This window comes from Glandiceps talaboti, chromosome 8, assembly GCF_964340395.1.
Source record: "Glandiceps talaboti chromosome 8, keGlaTala1.1, whole genome shotgun sequence".
Lineage (NCBI taxonomy): Eukaryota > Metazoa > Hemichordata > Enteropneusta > Spengelidae > Glandiceps > Glandiceps talaboti.
Window position 1 is genome coordinate 5,166,156 of NC_135556.1, and position 18,281 is coordinate 5,184,436.

Here is an 18,281-nt window from a genome sequence, read left to right on the forward strand (position 1 = left end):
AGGTACGAGAATTACTATTCAGATATGTTTTCGGGGTTGTTTGGTTTGAACATGAGGTGGGGGACCCAAATACCTTTTTAAAATTGTTTTGTGAAAGACTACAAGATTGTTACAGACAAGAATGGTCAGATTCACTTCAAGACTCTCGACGCATGCGCAGTTATGTAATTTTTAAGTCAATGCTTGAACCTGAATTGTACCTCTCATGTTAAAATCATGAAATTTAAATTTGATCTTGCTAAGCTCAGATGTTCTAGTCACAATTTAGCAATTGAAGTGGGACGTCATTGTAGTCCACCTATTCCTGTTGAACTTAGAGTGTGTCCATATTGTAAAAGACACGGTTTTACAGTTGTTAAGGTTGAATGTCATTGTATATTGTTTTGCCCTTTATATAACGACCGTAAACTAGATTTTATTCCTCAAAGATTTAGATTCATCCCACGAAAGAAAAATGTTTTCCTTACTGGCATGTAAGAATGAATTAGTTCAGTACAAATTATCAGTTTTTGTTCATAAAGCTTTCAACACTCGTACTAGTTTTGTTCAGCAAACATAGATGTACTGTAGATGTTCTCACCTGCCTTATTTGTCCTTTAATTGTTTTTCTTTTAATTATTAGAAGAATGATATTCACTTCCTTGGTCTTTTTCTTCTCTACTGCAATGTAAAATTTCTTTGTGCAATGTGTTGAGGCCTTAGCATTTCGTATAAAGCAGTAAAGTATAATATGTCGAAGCATGTCTTCTATGATATTACAAATGCCTTCTGGCATTAATGTATTGTTAAAACAGTTGATTGCCGAGTATGGATTCCTCAACATTTTTTGATGCGTATATAAATTACGTCATCATATCGTCTATATTTTATATCATGGTGTCATTTTTTACTTCAGTCAATTGCAAATTGTATACGTAGTTACGTATGCTTCAGTAAGTAAAATACTATAGGGGTGACTTTTAAATACGCAGTATAAATCTCTGCCAAAGAACGTATCCATTCAGCTTGTACCCCTTTAGAAAATGTAAAGACAATCACTATAATGGCTTGTCACAGAATAAACTAAACTTAATGTACATTCTGTGATAAAGAGGAAGAAACTTGAACTTATTATGGAAGTTTTGGATGGAATTTATGTCATGTGGAGGACTTAATAATATTCCAAATGTAAGACAAATCATCCTGGGTGATGAACAACTGTCATTATTATTAAAGTTTGTTTATTCTTGTTGCTAGGCATTATCTTCAAATTCAAAGTGTAGAAAACAACCAGCTTTGATGGCATACAACAATGGGGACAGTTTTAGATATTTTGTGAAATTTCCATTGATGAAAAAGACAGGTACCTTTATCTTTGCAATAAACCTTATAAAAATATATTTAAAAAACAGGATGATCAAAACTGTATATTGTCGGACAGTAAAAATTAGTAATGCCGAACACTTTTCATTGTAAGATCGGCAAAGTGATATTTTAGTATCATAATCTTTATTTGGTAATTTCCAAGGCATCTCAATTCTATATTAACAATTAACAATTATGTGCCCTAAGGAACGATTCAGGAATCAAAAGAGGTGGGGTGGGGGTGGGGTGGGGTGGTGGTGTCATTTTTTACAAATCGGTCCTCGGGAAGTGCCACATTTCAGAAAATGGAAATTATATTGCCATCATACACTCCAATAGAACAGTTATTTGTTTACAAATTTTTTACATTAGAAAACAATGGTATTTCAATAGAGGTTGGACAATCACCGCTCTACGAACAAATTATTCTATTCTATTCCCATCTTACACTGCAATAGAACAAAGTTTCTTGTTTGCAATTTGACAATGTAGAGGACTATTCCATTTTAATATAGGTAGGACAATCACTGTTCTAGTAACAAATCATCAAATTTTATACCCATCATACATTGCAACAGAACAAAGTCATTTGTTTACAAATTTACTTTATAGAAGGATTATTCCATTCAATGCAGGTTGGACAACCACCATTCTACCACCAAGTTACTCTATCCTGTTCCCATCATACACTGCAATAGAACAAAGTTATTTGTTTACAAATGTTACTAATGAGAAGGATTATTCCATTTTAATATAGGTTGGACAACCACCATTTTATCACCAAATTACTTCCCATCATATACTGCAATAGAACAAAGTTATTTGTTTACAAATGTTACTGAGGTGTATTATTCCATTTTAATATAGGTTGGACAATCACCATTCTACCATCAAATTCCGTTCTATTCCCATCATACATTGCAAAAGGACAAAGTCATTTGTTTACAAATTTTACGATATGAAAGATTATTTCATTACATTATAGGGTGGACAATCTCCATTCTACCAACAAATAATTCTATACTATTCTTATCATACACTGCAATAGAACAAAGTCATTTGTTTACAAATGTTACGAACGAGGATTATACCATTTCAGTATAGGTAGGACAATCCCAATTTTAGCAACAAATTATTCTATTCTATTCCCATCGTACACTACAATAGAATAAAGTTATTTGTTTATAATTTTTACTATAGAAAATATTTTTTCCATTTTAATATATTTTGGACAATCACCATTCTACCAACAAATTACTCTATTCTGTTCCCATCATACACTGCAACAGAACAAAGGCATTTGTTTACAAATTTCATTGATAGGTTGGACAATCTCCATTCTACCAAAATTGTTATATTCTATTCCCATCATACACTGCAATAGAACAAAGTAATTTGTTTACAAATTTTACAATTTGAAGGATTATTCCATTTTAAGATAGGTTGGAATTTCACCATTCTACCATCAAATTATTCTATTCTATTCCCATCATACACTGCAATAGAACAAAGTTATTTAGACTATTCATTTCGATCTATAAACAACTACGTACAGGGATGTGGTGATTTTCATTGAAATATTTGAACCGGGGGAGGGTAACATTTTAGAGGAAGGACATTTTTATAGCACAACGGACTATGGCGAGGGTCACATTTTATGCCACATACTGGGCTTAACCCCTCCCACCGTAATTGTTGAAGCTCCCTTAAAGCATATTCCGAATACTGTCTTGACGAATATAATCATATCCCATGAGTAATCATGTTAGATATGTTTGTTTTATACATGTACCAATATCATTCACCTCACAAAAAAGTCTTACCTTAAGTTCCAGCAATGGTCGTGGTCACCTGTAAACAGTTCAGACGACTTTACATGTATGAGTGTCAACTAGATAATAATAAATGCAAGTAGGTTATCGAGGAGTGTGACCACACTAGTCTAAGTCAACTAAAATCTCACACATTTCAAATTTTATTTTTCATTGTATGCTCATGGAAACAATGTGAAACGGTAACATTTCACTTAATTTGTGTATTGTTTACTAAAACCCCATAGAAAAAAATATAAAGCCAATTTCTCCTTCAATGAATTTTATTACCTGTCACGTACGTACGTACGTACGTACGTATACGTACGTCCATCCATGAATCCATCCATCCATCCATCCATACATACATACATACATACATACATACATACATACATACACACACACATACATACATAAATACATACATGCATGCATGCATACATACATACATACATACATACATACATACACACATACATACATACATAAATACATACATGCATACATGCATACATGCATGCATGCATGCATACATACATACATACATGCATACATACATACATACATACATACATACATTCTACATACACACACACACACACACATATATACATACATACATACATACATACATACATACATACATACATACATACATACATACATACATACATATCAAATTCTTTTATTTCCAACTTACATGAAAATAGCATGTACAGATAGAGTATTTACATAATTCCTTTACAGAATACACACAATACCTTGCAGGAAATTATACTGACTAGTGAACGAGCTTCTCTTGGTCACTTATGACAAACGTTCACGTGATATCTGGTTGTTATAGTACCTACATCTCAATCTCCAAATTTTGTAAGAACGTATTATTGAGCTTACACTACAATATTTGGTGATGGATTTGGAATTCCTTCTATTTAAACCAGCTTTGATCAAACCACTTGTGACTTTATGATGTACATTTCCGAGACTTCCAATGACAATAACTATTATTTCTGAACGAAAGCCTGTAGTGTTTATTTCTAGTGAGAGTGGAAAATATTTGTCGAACTTCTTCTGAAAACACAATGAAATATGTGCATCAAAGGGTACGGACACTTCAACTAATATTGCATGTTTGTTCTGTTTATCGATGATAGTAATGTCTGGTCGTTTATGCTGATGTTCAAAAGTTCTCATATGCATTTTACATACATACATACATACATACATACATACATACATACATACATACATACATACATACATACATACATACATACATACATTCACACACACACACACACACACACACACACACACACACACACACACACACACACACAATGGTCATCCCACGTAATCACCTATATGAAATGGCTCTCGTTACAGTCACCCTATGGCCTATATGAAATGGTTCTTGTTAGAATCATCCACAACAGGGGTATCTTCACAGCGACAATTTCACATACAGGAAAACATATTGTAATTCTTGTTGTGTAGAAACATTGTAATAGTGATATGCAACTACTCTGTCGTTCATGTTTGTCGGCGTTTATATGGATTTTGTTGTTGTTAGATTGTTTGTTTGTTTTGTTTTTCATAAACATAGCTAACTAAACCTGAGCCCCTGTGATTTAGACATCTATATATGATATTGAAAATGTCCTCGTCTCAAGCCTGTGCTCAGTTTCAAGTTTGAAACAACATGGACTTTGGGAAGGACCTCTTGTCATGTAACTTAAACCACGTGTGATGTTACAAACCTTAAAGATTTACCACTAGATTGTTTGGTACTAATATCTAAAATGCATGTAGGATTAGAATATTACACAACAAAAATTTGGATTGACATAGAATACACATCATTCACCGCCTCTAAAAACAAACTGACGTTTGTAAAGGTTGCTGAGCAACCTATGTAACTCACTAAATCGTGCCCCTTGTTAAACAAGATGTATGAAGTCAGATGTATGAAGTCAGTCAGAGAGAGAGAGAGAGAGAGAGAGAGAGAGAGAGAGAGAGAGAGAGAGAGAGAGAGAGAGAGAGAGAGAGAGAGAGAGAGAGAGAGAGAGAGAGAGATTTTATTTAGCAATATTCGGAAAATCACAAACAAAAGCGGATATACAATACGACAACTATCACATTCACTATTCACTTCATTATGATGGCAAAAAAACGTATAGCATAAGTTTACTGCGTTAGGGACCGAGATCAGAGATTTTTCATTCAACCTTTTTTACATACTAATTCCCGGTCACCACTGCGCGGAAAAAAATTCTTTATGGTTTTATAACAAAATACGAACTACACATATTAAGTTTATTTACCAAATCTTGTCTATAAGTATGTATTACTTATATAGGCATATGTTGTATTTCTCTCTAGATTTGCTTGCATTTTCATTTGTAACCATGGTGACTGACGATCACGTTATCTTTTGAACTTATACCAGAGTTAAACGCCAACTGCAAGTGATTGTGTATTCAGAATGCTGGATCAAGTTAATGTGGGGCGAGACTACCTTTTAAAATTATCCTAGCAACAGTTAATATTCTAAGCTAGGGAGGGCCTGTCAGTGTCTGATAAATGTACATACCAGCAGGTTTCCCTTTTCCGTTTAAATCATGAATGGAGTCAGAAACTGCCGCTTGCTACTATAAAATAATCTATTGACGTATATGACATCGTGTCTAGTCTGTTTTCGCATTTCCAAAAAATTTCAAAAATAGTCTATTAAGAAACACGATGCCCAGCTTGCAGCCATTAAAACCCTGTATTTTCGTCTGTTCAAATGATTTAGCAAATATAATTGACTCGTTAGCTGCCCCTGCATATTGGAATTTATCATGAATTAATTTGTTACGCAAAGCACAAAGTTGATATTGTATTTGGTGGAACAGTTGTTGATATTGCTAAAATAAATGGCATCGGCATATGTTTCCCTAGATTATGTGATATGAAAATATTTTTGTATGTCCATGGCCTTCGATTCGTGTCCAAGTCTGGTGGTATACTACTGAGGCTTACAAATTCTTACAATAACATTATCAGCTATTTTTGTTTCATTTGAGTCTACATAGGTTGCAAACTTGAACAAAAACGAAGCCACACATTACATAAAAGAGCTATTGGTCTGAAAAAAAAAACCCTTGGCAGTTACAATATAAATAACCGTGACGTTAAACAATTATAGTATATCTCAGTTGTACTGACAACGAGTAGAATAGCTAGGCCTATATAGCCCCAGACCTTTTTTATACCCATTCTTGGACACAGACACTTGTTTCCCGAGATATGTTTCAGAGTACAATACATGTAAGATATTTGGTTGATAATACATGAAAGAGGATCATGAAAGGGGTAAAATAACATATGTGTGTCTAGCATCGCGTATTAAGTCCACACACCACGGATGTATACATCGCGGTGTGTGGACTTTACGCGATCCTAGGAACTCGTATTATTTGACCCCTTTCATATATTATTGGCCAAATACGTCAATGTTATAGATATTTTATTGTATTCTGAAATATGTATATCTCTGGAAACAATTGCCTGTGGTCTTGTGTGTTTTCCGACAGAACAAAACCAATTCTGGGAATTGGAGAGGATAGAAAACATATCGCACTAGGTATACTGTATAAGTCTTAATGTTTCGCATAAAATCATCATCATCATCATCATCATCATCATCATCATCATCATCATCATCATCATCATCATCATCATCATCATCATCATCATCATCATCATCATCATCATCATCATCATCATCATCATCATCATCACCACCACCACCATCATCACCACCATCATCATCATCATCACCATCATCACCATCATCATCATCATCACCATCATCATCATCATCATCATCATCATCATCATCATCATCATCATCATCACCATCACCATCATCATCACCATCACCATCATCATCATCATCATCATCATCATCATCATCATCATCATCATCATCTTTTACTGTTGATAGTGGTCTAAGATCTGTACAAAATTCCAATAGTTTACAATAGTCTCGAGTCCAGTGCGTATTGCCCATACGATAAATCTGGAAGTATGGATCAGGTACATGCTTGGTGCAGATTTCCAGTGTTTGCGAGTCTTGCCATGAATGAGTTAGGTGTGGTCATTTGAATAAATAATTCTCTCTCTCTCTCTCTCTCTCTCTCTCTCTCTCTCTCTCTCTCTCTCTCTCTCTCTCTCTCTCTCTCTCTCTCTCTCTCTCTCTCTCTCTCTCTCTCTCTCTCTCTCTCTCTCTCTCTCTCTCTCTCTCTCTCTCAATGGAACAATAACTTTTCAAATGTATGTATATGTTTTTATCTATATAAATTGGACCCATTTCAATACTAGTAACATTATCGTATTGTCATGTCTAAAAGGAATTACCCTATAAGGTTTCGAGTTCATATTGATGCAGCTGTACATCCAGGATACATCCTGTTCAGTAAAGTTTACTGAAAGTTTACCAGACTGATATGTCACTACGCTGTTGCGACGCAGTTGAGTCACAGGTGATAAGTCACGTGATTTACCCATAATGCATTTGCCATAGAAGCCCTATCCGCCATTGTGGATTTTGAATACACACTCCGCTGTAACTACGAAAGGAAGGACTAAAATGAAGCATTTTAACAGATTTCTGGAGATAAATTAGGCGGATTTCAGGAAGTGCAGGACACTTTATTCAATTTTCTTTCTTGTTAAAGAAAAATATACCCTATAGAAGACCGAATAGTGGAGATAAAGCGCTCTGAAGGTAGTGTACATAAGGAACCTATATCAGCTGAGCTGAATTTACGAAGACGTTCAGCTGTTTACGGCGAAATTGAAGGTCATTTAAAAGACTCTCGAACAATAACGAGGATTGTCAAAAACTTAGTAACGAACAAATCACGATGACTGGAGGATCAATACCAAGTGACAAGGTAAGTTGTTGAACAAAAAACGGATGATCGCGTTTTCAAGAACGTCAGAGTTTTCGAGGCCAATTCGCTCGAAAGATTTGACGACGAATTACTCGGTGAGAAATCTTTGAAACAGTTATTCGGAGTAGATTCCCGATACACACTAACTGCAGTCGTATCACGATTCAAAATACATTTGTGAAGGTTTGTCCGTTTAACGATTTAGTAGTCTTACAAAGTTACGAAGAACCAAACAACTTCGCACCATTCATCGTGTAAATTTACTGCGTGTTACGATCTTGAAGTGATACAGGTGTGAATTTTGTTTACCTTCCATTCCAATGGCCATTGTAAACAACGAAGTCCGATTTGACCCTAAATCTTTCTGAAAACTGGCAACAAACTGACTATAATCATTATGTAAACATTCAGGAAGTACGTTTGTCCGAGACAACGGCAGTGTTTCCGTCTGTCCTTCACGTTATATATTATTGATACAGGAAGACACCCAAAGGAGTGGTTGCGTACAAGTTGATCAAATGATCCCAACACAGTCGGATGACCCAATCTAAAATAAACCTACTTCGGGCATAGTCATAAATTGTCATCAACAGTCAGCTGAGCGATTGTGAAATCCATGGCACTCACGTTGTTGCAATACAACACATAATGTGGGGGTGATACTGTTGGTAAATTTTACTACATAATCAACATGGATGTATTAGTAATACAACCAGGAGTTTTTAGTTATCAAATCGTGTACTTTGAAGAGGCAATGAGTCATTGAAGGCGGATTTTTAGATTGTAGACTGAGAAGTTCCTTTGTGAAATTGAAGTAGACCTTATCTTAACAACTCCAAATTGTTATCCATTTATACTACTGACCAGTGCCATGTATATGTGTCAAATTTTACTACTGTCTGTTTGTAGATATCTAATATGCGTCACAAACATACTTTTGAGACAATCCAAAGGCCAGGTTCTTTTCTGTAAAAAAACCAAATTTGATTGTCATTTGGCGTGTATGAAATCTCGCATACAAATTTTAGCATTTGGTATTGTACAGTTCATTGTGTTTTGATTAACCCAGAAGTCTTAAAACTGTTGCTTTGTTAAAAAAATTAGTCTGTACTGTGTGCTGTGCAGAACTTAAGTTTTCATACATTTCTCACTCATCAGCAAGCCGGCGATTATGTATTTGTTTGTTTGCATCATTTCAGGAGAGACAGACAACACACCTGCTGATCACTTAGGAATTTACAGTCTGGTGCTAATTTATAGCTGACAAATATGTTCTTAGTCATTTGTGGAATAAGCTTGCAATTACACAGTGGTTTGGTAGTAATATTTGGGCAAATGTAGACATCCAGTGTTGATAAGGTGTATGTTTGGACTTCTTCTCCTTACCCCATACTCCCTATCTTTTACACAGTCTGGCCACTGTTCTGTATTCTGTCCAATATTGTTTTTGTGCAGAGATGCACTTGATAAGTTTCACAGACACAGTGGTACGTCGTGTCACTACAGCATATGTGGGTCCAAAGTATAACAAACTAATACCTGTCGTACTAGGATACAATCTTACACTGTAATTTATACTAGAAGTAAGGCTAATAATATGCACAAGTTTGTGAACAAGTGGAAAGTTTTAGCTGTATTTTTGGAGTTTGACCAGGACAATGTAACTCAAAGTAATGTATGTATTGAAAGGACTTATTAAAATTATATTTGCGTGTAACAGGAAATTGTATTCATAAGTCTTGGGAAATATTACAGCATTTTGTTTTCATAATGAAAAAAAAATAACCACCTTATATGAAAATATAAACATGGTCATCAATGAAGCAACATAAGTTTTGGAATAGCACAGACTATATTTCAGATATATATACATAGATAAATGAAATGTCTATGTTGTACTCATGTCTATCCAGTAAGTTCAAATTGTAGTCAACAACCCCAAATGACATTTTCAACAAAATAGTAATTGACCTCAGGGGTAGCTTAAGACATCACATAATATGTGATCATTTACTGTGTAGTCAAACAATGTGTGACTAATACATTACATTTTATTCAAATTTGTCGTGAGGCAAGATTTAAAACAGGAAAAGTAATGGCATAACACACATCAAATGTCATGAGGCAAGATTTCAAACAGGAATAGTAATGGCATATCAAATTTGTTGTGAGGCAAGATTTCAAACAGGAAGAGTAATGGCATAACACACATCAAATGTCATGAGGCAAGATTTCAAACAGGAATAGTAATGGCATATCAAATTTGTTGTGAGGCAAGATTTCAAACAGGAAGAGTAATGGCATAACACACATCAAATGTCATGAGGCAAGATTTCAAGCAGGAATAGTAATGGCATAACACATATCAAATTTGTTGTGAGGCAAGATTTCAAACAGGAAGAGTAATCGAATAACACACGTGGTACATAAATCAAAGTAGCAGTCAATTTATAAGAAAAAAAGTTAACAATATTCACACACAAGTGAAGCCTTGCCAATTTAATAACCAAACACTTTAGCTTGTCATATGTCTGTGTTTATAAATAAAGAATCAAGGTGATATTGTGCATATATAAACAGGTAACATCATCACTGCCAGTCGTAGTCATGTCAACAACTGCTCAGACAAAACAATCTTATTTTTTCCCCCTATAGATTGTAGCACTTCTCAACTTTATGTCAATCTTTAATCACATATATATATATGGTATTTATGAATTATAACAATAACATTGGAATATTCTGTTCTATTTCATCCAATGCTTTGTCTCATCGTAACCTGTTCTACTTGTGTGGGTATTTGGACTGGGTTATATAAGATACATGCATGTCTTGCACTGAAGTGTAAACAAAAATGACCTAAACATATCTTGTGGTCAATATGTACTTTAAATTAAACAAAAAATATATATTGACTTGACTTTTCAAGAGTAATTTATTTGAAATATTTCATCTTCCACTTGCGTAATATTGAATGAAAGGTTGTGATGGTGTTGGTGTACATATGTCATCTACTTTAAGTACTATGCCATCATGGAGATTTTTTATTTTTTTGTATACTAATTTATACAGATCACACTTATAGGTAGCCAGTAGAAGCCCTAGGCTGGCACCTCTCTTATGTTACATTTTGTACCTAACAATATGGTGATGAGAAGTCCATCTGTCAGAAGCAGTTTTCTGAAATACTGAATGTGGTGTTGATATTTTATTCAGAACCTTTATCAGTTTTGAAGCACTTGTTGTTAAGTAGAATACACAATATTATAATACATAAACTAATGATAAGGAAATAGAGTGAAAAATTTCACCATCAAAAAACTATTTCTGACTTGAAGCAGCTGTTGACATGTCTGATGTGTTATTGTATATTCATCCTCTCTGTCATATAATTTCTTTTTTTTAACTACAGTCAGTGATTTTGAACATTGATTGGAGAGGTTTGTTATCATCCTACATGTAGGAGGTAATTTGAACAAGAAGAAGTAACACCTTTCTATTTGATTGATGGGTATTGACTTCACACACTCTCTTTTTAGAGGTTGTGTCAAATCTAACTCTCTACATCAGGCACAGAGTGAAATGGAAACTGATAACCATTGTTCTCCATTTTAGTGAATTTAATTTTTAAGAACATGTCATTCCATTGATATGTGCCCGATCACCTAGCTGTAGGATTTTAAATTTTGTTGGTCATGGATTCCTCTATTAAGGCCTAAAAAATAATAATTGTTTGGTTCCGGTTACCCGACCCCACCTAGTTTTTCACTGCCGACCTAATTTTTTTTTTTTACATATTCGAGAAAAGAATAATAAAATTGTGAAAATTGTGAAATATTGCCAGAAGTAGTTGATGTGGAAACTGACATCAACTTAAAAAGACAATACAAAACTGTTCTTCCAATCTACATCTGATACATGTAGGAAGAAATAAATAACATAAAGACCATTTGAAAAAAAAATGGAAAAACTGAACTAGACACTCACACATGAAAAAAAAAATGTAATAAAAGGAAATAAAAAATCTACCTACCCCCACCTATTCTAAAACTGAGCGTAATCGGAACCATACACTTTTTTTTATTAGGCCTAATGTACAAGTGACTGACGTCTTGAATGAGATAAAATATCTCCTTAGACTTTTCACATTAAATGCAACCTTGCTAACCAGAAAACTACCAATATATGTCACGTCATTGATGCCTGTCACTGACTGCAGACTTGCAAGTCTCTCGGGGACGTTGATCAAAAATGTAATTCTCTGAGTCATGCATTGATTGGGTTCTACAATACATACATATGGCACTAGCAGCACATATCTTAATTTCAGTTTCTTCTCCTTTGCCATACTAACTTAGTTGGTATGATGGCAGTTGGATTTAATACATGTACTGCAAATCTCACTGTACACCATAGGAATAACATTAACCGGATATATGGTAAAAGTGTGGTATTGAAGTTGAAAACTTTCGGCTAACGTTATTTCTGTGAGGTTCACCTAGGGGCATTGCCAGAGCATCCAGTAACACGTCAACAAATGATTAGCTCTATGTAGTCAATGCTGGTCCACAGTACAAGGATATTTGAGTACAATCATGCAGTAGGTGTATACAAAACAGCTATAGTGATGTTCCTGAGGACTGGTGAGAGAGTCTAGTATACTATGAGATTCACAGTTATAGGTGTGTGTATATATGTGTGTGTATGTGTGTGTGTGTGTGTGTGTGTGTGTGTGTGTGTGTGTGTGTGTGTGTGTGGTGTGTATGTGTGTATATGTGTGGTGTGTGTATTTATGTGTGCGCACGCACACACACACACACACACACACACACACACACACACACACACAGTGAGTATAGTGTCAAGTCTGAATGGAAAACTTAGACATTGATACTGTTGGTTATTTTGGAGAATAAATGGTGATATGAAATATGATTTTTTATTCATAGCAGTTAAAGCAGGGGATCAAAATAAATACACATGCACTAAAGTATACTTTGCAGGAGAATTTTCCTGTGGGATTACTATTTATACCGGAATAATGGTTCAGATGTGCTTTGCATATAGACAGTCAGTTGAGATTTGATAATGACAAATAAAGGTGATCTGCCAGGTTTAGATAGTCTTGGAAATGGTAACCCTATCTTTTCCCTCAAGACAATGTGCATCAACAGCGGTAATTCTTGACAAGAATCAAATTTGCTGTGATCGACGTCATGTCGCCAACTGCATTGTAGTGAAGCTGCTTGTGACTGGTTGATCTCCTTTCTAGGGTAGGATTGTTGGGTATTTCGTGTGTTTGTTATCTTATATTATATCAGCCAGGATAAAAGTATGAGTTATATTGTTAATCTTGCCTTATAATATGCAGCAATGTGTCTTTTATTAGTGTCAACAGCAATGAATGTCCAGTAAGTGTACTGCAAACTACCTTTATTCTGGGATTCCAAACACAGTTAGATTAAACTTAAAGTATAAATTACTGTAGAATCATTTTCCAAATTTGCAAGCATTGGGCTAGCTAGCACTAACACCTCACCAACATGTGTTAGCAACTGGAAGGGCTAATGCCTGCATCAGCCCTATGTTACTGTAACACCAGACTAACTCGATACTAACACTGGCCTGGCACTCACACACACCTCTACTTGGCACTAACATCTTACCACCATGTGTTAGGAACAGGAAGTGTTAAATACCTGCACCAGTCCTATGTTAACATCAGGCTAGCTCATGCAGTGCTAACACAGGGCTAGCACTAACACGTCACCAACATATGCTAGCAACTGGAAGGGTTAAATGCCTGCACCAGTCCTATGTTAACATCAGGCTAGCTCAGTGCTAACATAGGGCTAGCACTAACACCTCACCAACATATGCTAGCAACTGGGAGAGTTAAATACCTGCACCAGTCCTATGTTAACATCAGGCTAGCTCAGTGCTAACACAGGGCTAGCACTAACACCTCACCAACATATGCTAGCAACCGGAAGGGTTAAATGCCTGCACCAGTCCTATGTTAACATCAGGCTAGCTCAGTGCTAACACAGGGCTAGCACTAACACCTCACCAACATATGCTAGCAACTGGGAGGGTTAAATGCCTGCACCAGTCCTATGTTAACATCAGGCTAGCTCATGCAGTGCTAACACAGGGCTAGCACTAACACGTCACCAACATATGCTAGCAACTGGAAGGGTTAAATGCCTGCACCAGTCCTATGTTAACATCAGGCTAGCTCAGTGCTAACATAGGGCTAGCACTAACACCTCACCAACATATGCTAGCAACTGGGAGAGTTAAATACCTGCACCAGTCCTATGTTAACATCAGGCTAGCTCAGTGCTAACACAGGGCTAGCACTAACACCTCACCAACATATGCTAGCAACCGGAAGGGTTAAATGCCTGCACCAGTCCTATGTTAACATCAGGCTAGCTCAGTGCTAACACAGGGCTAGCACTAACACCTCACCAACATATGCTAGCAACTGGGAGGGTTAAATGCCTGCACCAGTCCTATGTTAACATCAGGCTGACATCAGGCTTGTATTAATCAGAAAGGGATTCTTGAACAGTGTCATAGCTTAGGGAGGTGTAACCATTCGTTCAGTGTCCTTTTCAGAGCTTTTCACAGGGTATAGCTGAAATGGTAATAGCTATCGTCATATACAATGTACTTATACTACTAGAGTCACTCACCTGTATAGCATTGAATCTGTCTTGACTATAAGGCATTTGTGTCGTGGAAGTATACTCAATTTTTGGGACAGCGTGATTCCCACACTTTAATCTCAATGGAAAGAAATTGCTCCCTGCCTAAATTATTCCATGCAAACCAAATACGGAAACTCATGGACTATACAAACCAATTCGGTCACAATGATGACATTGGCTTTATTGAGTTTTAATATCCACAAATAACCTATTTCTGAATAAGGTGATATTGAACACATATTGCCTGGCCATGAGGGCTATAGCACCCGTTTATTACACCCGAGGGACTGTGAGTTACCAGAATCACATGCTATTTCCAGAGGCCGAGGGAAATAGCATGTGATTCTGGTAACTCACAGTCACGCGGGGTAATGAACCGGTGTTATAGCCCGAATATAGGCCAGGCAATATGTGTTTTATGATATACCTCATGCTGTGAACTCGCGGTGGCAGACAACTTCGTCAGAAGCTGCCATTTTGACCTTCTGTGAACTCGCGGTGGTCACGTGACCATGTAATAGTTGATGGAACAATTCCCCTAGGGAAATAGCCATTCTATTTTACTATCACGTGACTGATTCTAGCGAATCATGGCACAGCATTATCACTAGGTATATTATAACATGCACTATAAATATACAATATCTAAGCATAAGATATACCATCCAATGTTGTGAAAAAGAGGAAAGTTATGTTTTCATGTAATTTGTGTTTTTATCCAAATATAGAATGTATGATGTATTGATGCAAGAACTGTTACTTTTAGGTTTGAAAAATAGATTTAATTTATTGAATACAGCTTACTGAGTTTCTCAAGGTAAAATAATAACTGATCTCCCTAACTAGACCTTGAAGATTATTAAAAAGATTGGAGGCAATGAAAATGATAGTGAAATGTGACCTCAGGTGATGATATTGATCAACTACCCACTATTGAAAATTACTTTTATGCAACATAAAAGACTATTTATATGTGAGAATGAATGTTCATTGACTCTCATCTCAGGATTCATACTTAGTAATGAAAATTTCTACTGAGAGTCAACAAATTTGTAGGAAATGAATCCCAAATATTCTTGTCAACCCACTGTAGTAAACCTGTGACGATGCTGACAGGATATCAGTGAAAATATGGCATTTGCTTACATGGAATTTTTTGACTCTGTGAGTGGAAATTTTCATTATTAACTATTTCTGTGGTTGTTGGCAAACATAGCCTTTAGTTAGCCATGAAAAATGTATATTCTTTATTGAAGGTCATTAAAGAGAGTGATTAGAAGGACAAGTCATACACAAAGGTAATACAATTGACTGGACAGACATATTGGCAACAATGAATTAATGACATTGTACTCTCACAATAGGTACATAAAAAATTCATTTGTTACTTGTTATCTTTTGTTCTCAAGAGTTCTGTTACTTTTTTTTTAGTGTTTGCCTTATCTATTTGTAATGGTTCATGATTTGTGCAAAGTAAATATATTTTTGAGCAAAGGATTAAATCTAGAATTGTCAGGGGGTAATTATGTTTGAATAATATGCTTGATATTGGTTGGATTAATTATACCTACAAATGCTGTTGTAATTGTTTTTTGTACACTTGGCTACATTTATGTTGCATAGTGAACTCATTATCAATTCCATGAATGATGTACAAATTATCAACAATAATGTTTTTTTTTCTAAGCTTCTCCATACATGTACTGTTACTTTAGTAACTTTACTTGTTTCTCTGAGAATTTACTGATCCTAGAGAAAATATTTCCCCAGTGCTTAGTTTCATTGAGACCAAAATGTGAAAAAAACACCGCAAAAAACGTGTCTTAAATATCTGCATTTTTTTCTGTTTTAACAATGTTTTTGTACAAAATGGGTACACAAATCCTTTTTTTAAAATGCTAAGTGTTAGACATGAAAGATGATACTTATTTTTATTAAACAATGAACACAGGAAATCCATCAAAGTTGCACCATTTCAAAATATGATTTGAGGGGGCACTTACCTTTCAATATTGTGTATGGAAAATAGTAGAAAAGAGCACAGTACCTGAGTAATATAATTCTGAAATTTTAAGGACAAACTGTTAATAAAATACAGATGTTGAATGGGAGCAAGTAGTTTGATAAACCAGAACAAATATTGTAGCCAACTAAGAATTTATTATATTAGAAGCAAGCATTTATACTATGTAATGAACAAACTGTGGTGAAAGCTTGTCTTAGAGATTCTGTCAGTGTCGTTTAGTAATGGTCAGGTAATTGATATTGAGCTAAGTAACTGGGTTGATGCGGTTCCGCTGAAAAGAAATTCTTGTGAAATTGTCTATTAAAATGTAAATGTACACTGCTGCTTGTATGATGTGTGTGTCATGCGATGGAGAGCAAGCCAGGTTGATGTACCTAGTACATGCATAAGTGATGAGTACCTGCAAGTAATCTTGGCACATTAAATCCACTGGTTTATAGAAAATAGACGTTTGGAGCCAACGATTTTTGCATAATGTCTAAACGATGAGGAACAAGGAGACAGAATACCTTTGTTCCCATGGCGATGTAGATTACACAAAGCTAACGGCAAGTAAAATGGCCATTTTACAACAAGTATGTCAATAACGAGAGGGTCAGATACAAGCTTTCGTCGCAGTAGACTTGCTTTTATTGCATGTAGATGTTGAAATATCTAAGTCATCAATCTCTTGAAATATTGGGATGATTACAATGTAAGTGGGACTGTGGGTATCCAATGTTTGAGTTGAAAAGTGATCTCTACCTTATGTGTAATGTGTAGATTAAAATAGGAGATATCATAGACACTGATGAAATATATCTAGTTAATTAAATTAGCAGAACGTGATACACCTTGTATAATCATTTCTAATAATTTAATGGTATTCCCAATAATATTTGTTGTTTCAGCCAAGGAAATATGAGTGACCTAAGGAGCCCTGTCACTACAAGTCAAAAGATGAATAGAAACAAAAAGTTTTAAAATCCTGGTAATATAGATGTGGGAAATCAATGAAGTTTATATTGCGTCGTGTTTAGTCAGCAATTATTGCTTAGGAAACCCCAGTAAATGAAGGGATGGGTGGGGGTGGGGTTGGGGTTGGGGATGCATATAGGTTTTACCTACTACCACTCAAAACACAACAAAATATGTTGTTGTGCTCATATCTTCTGCACACATGAAACCTTATTACAGTAGTCTGTTATTTGCCAATGTTTATTCCCTTGCAATTTCCTTAATAGTCTAGACTTTGTCAAATGTCATCATATGTTGATATGTGATATGATATCTGGTATTTAATTGTATGTTTGCCAATTGTTGGAAAGGTTAGAGTAATGATTGTACCTTTTAGTATTATTATATGTATTCTCTGTAGGATAGTGCAGATATTAACCATCTATATTGATATTGTTGTCACGACTGATAATTCTCAGCATTGAGAAATAAAACCCTCTTT

General features: G+C 35.4%; 1 protein-coding gene across 1 annotated transcript in view; it reads left to right on the forward strand.

Annotated features, from left to right (window-relative positions):
- Window positions 1-7,731: 7,731 nt before the first annotated feature.
- Window positions 7,732-18,281, forward strand: part of LOC144439508 (ubiquitin-like protein 3) — a 40,683-nt gene continuing 30,133 nt past the window's right edge. Inside the window, exon 1 of the mRNA XM_078128804.1 lies at window positions 7,732-8,101. Within this exon, the coding sequence (XP_077984930.1) occupies window positions 8,072-8,101 (30 nt within the window). The 5' untranslated portion in view covers window positions 7,732-8,071. The remainder of the gene's footprint in view (window positions 8,102-18,281) is intronic.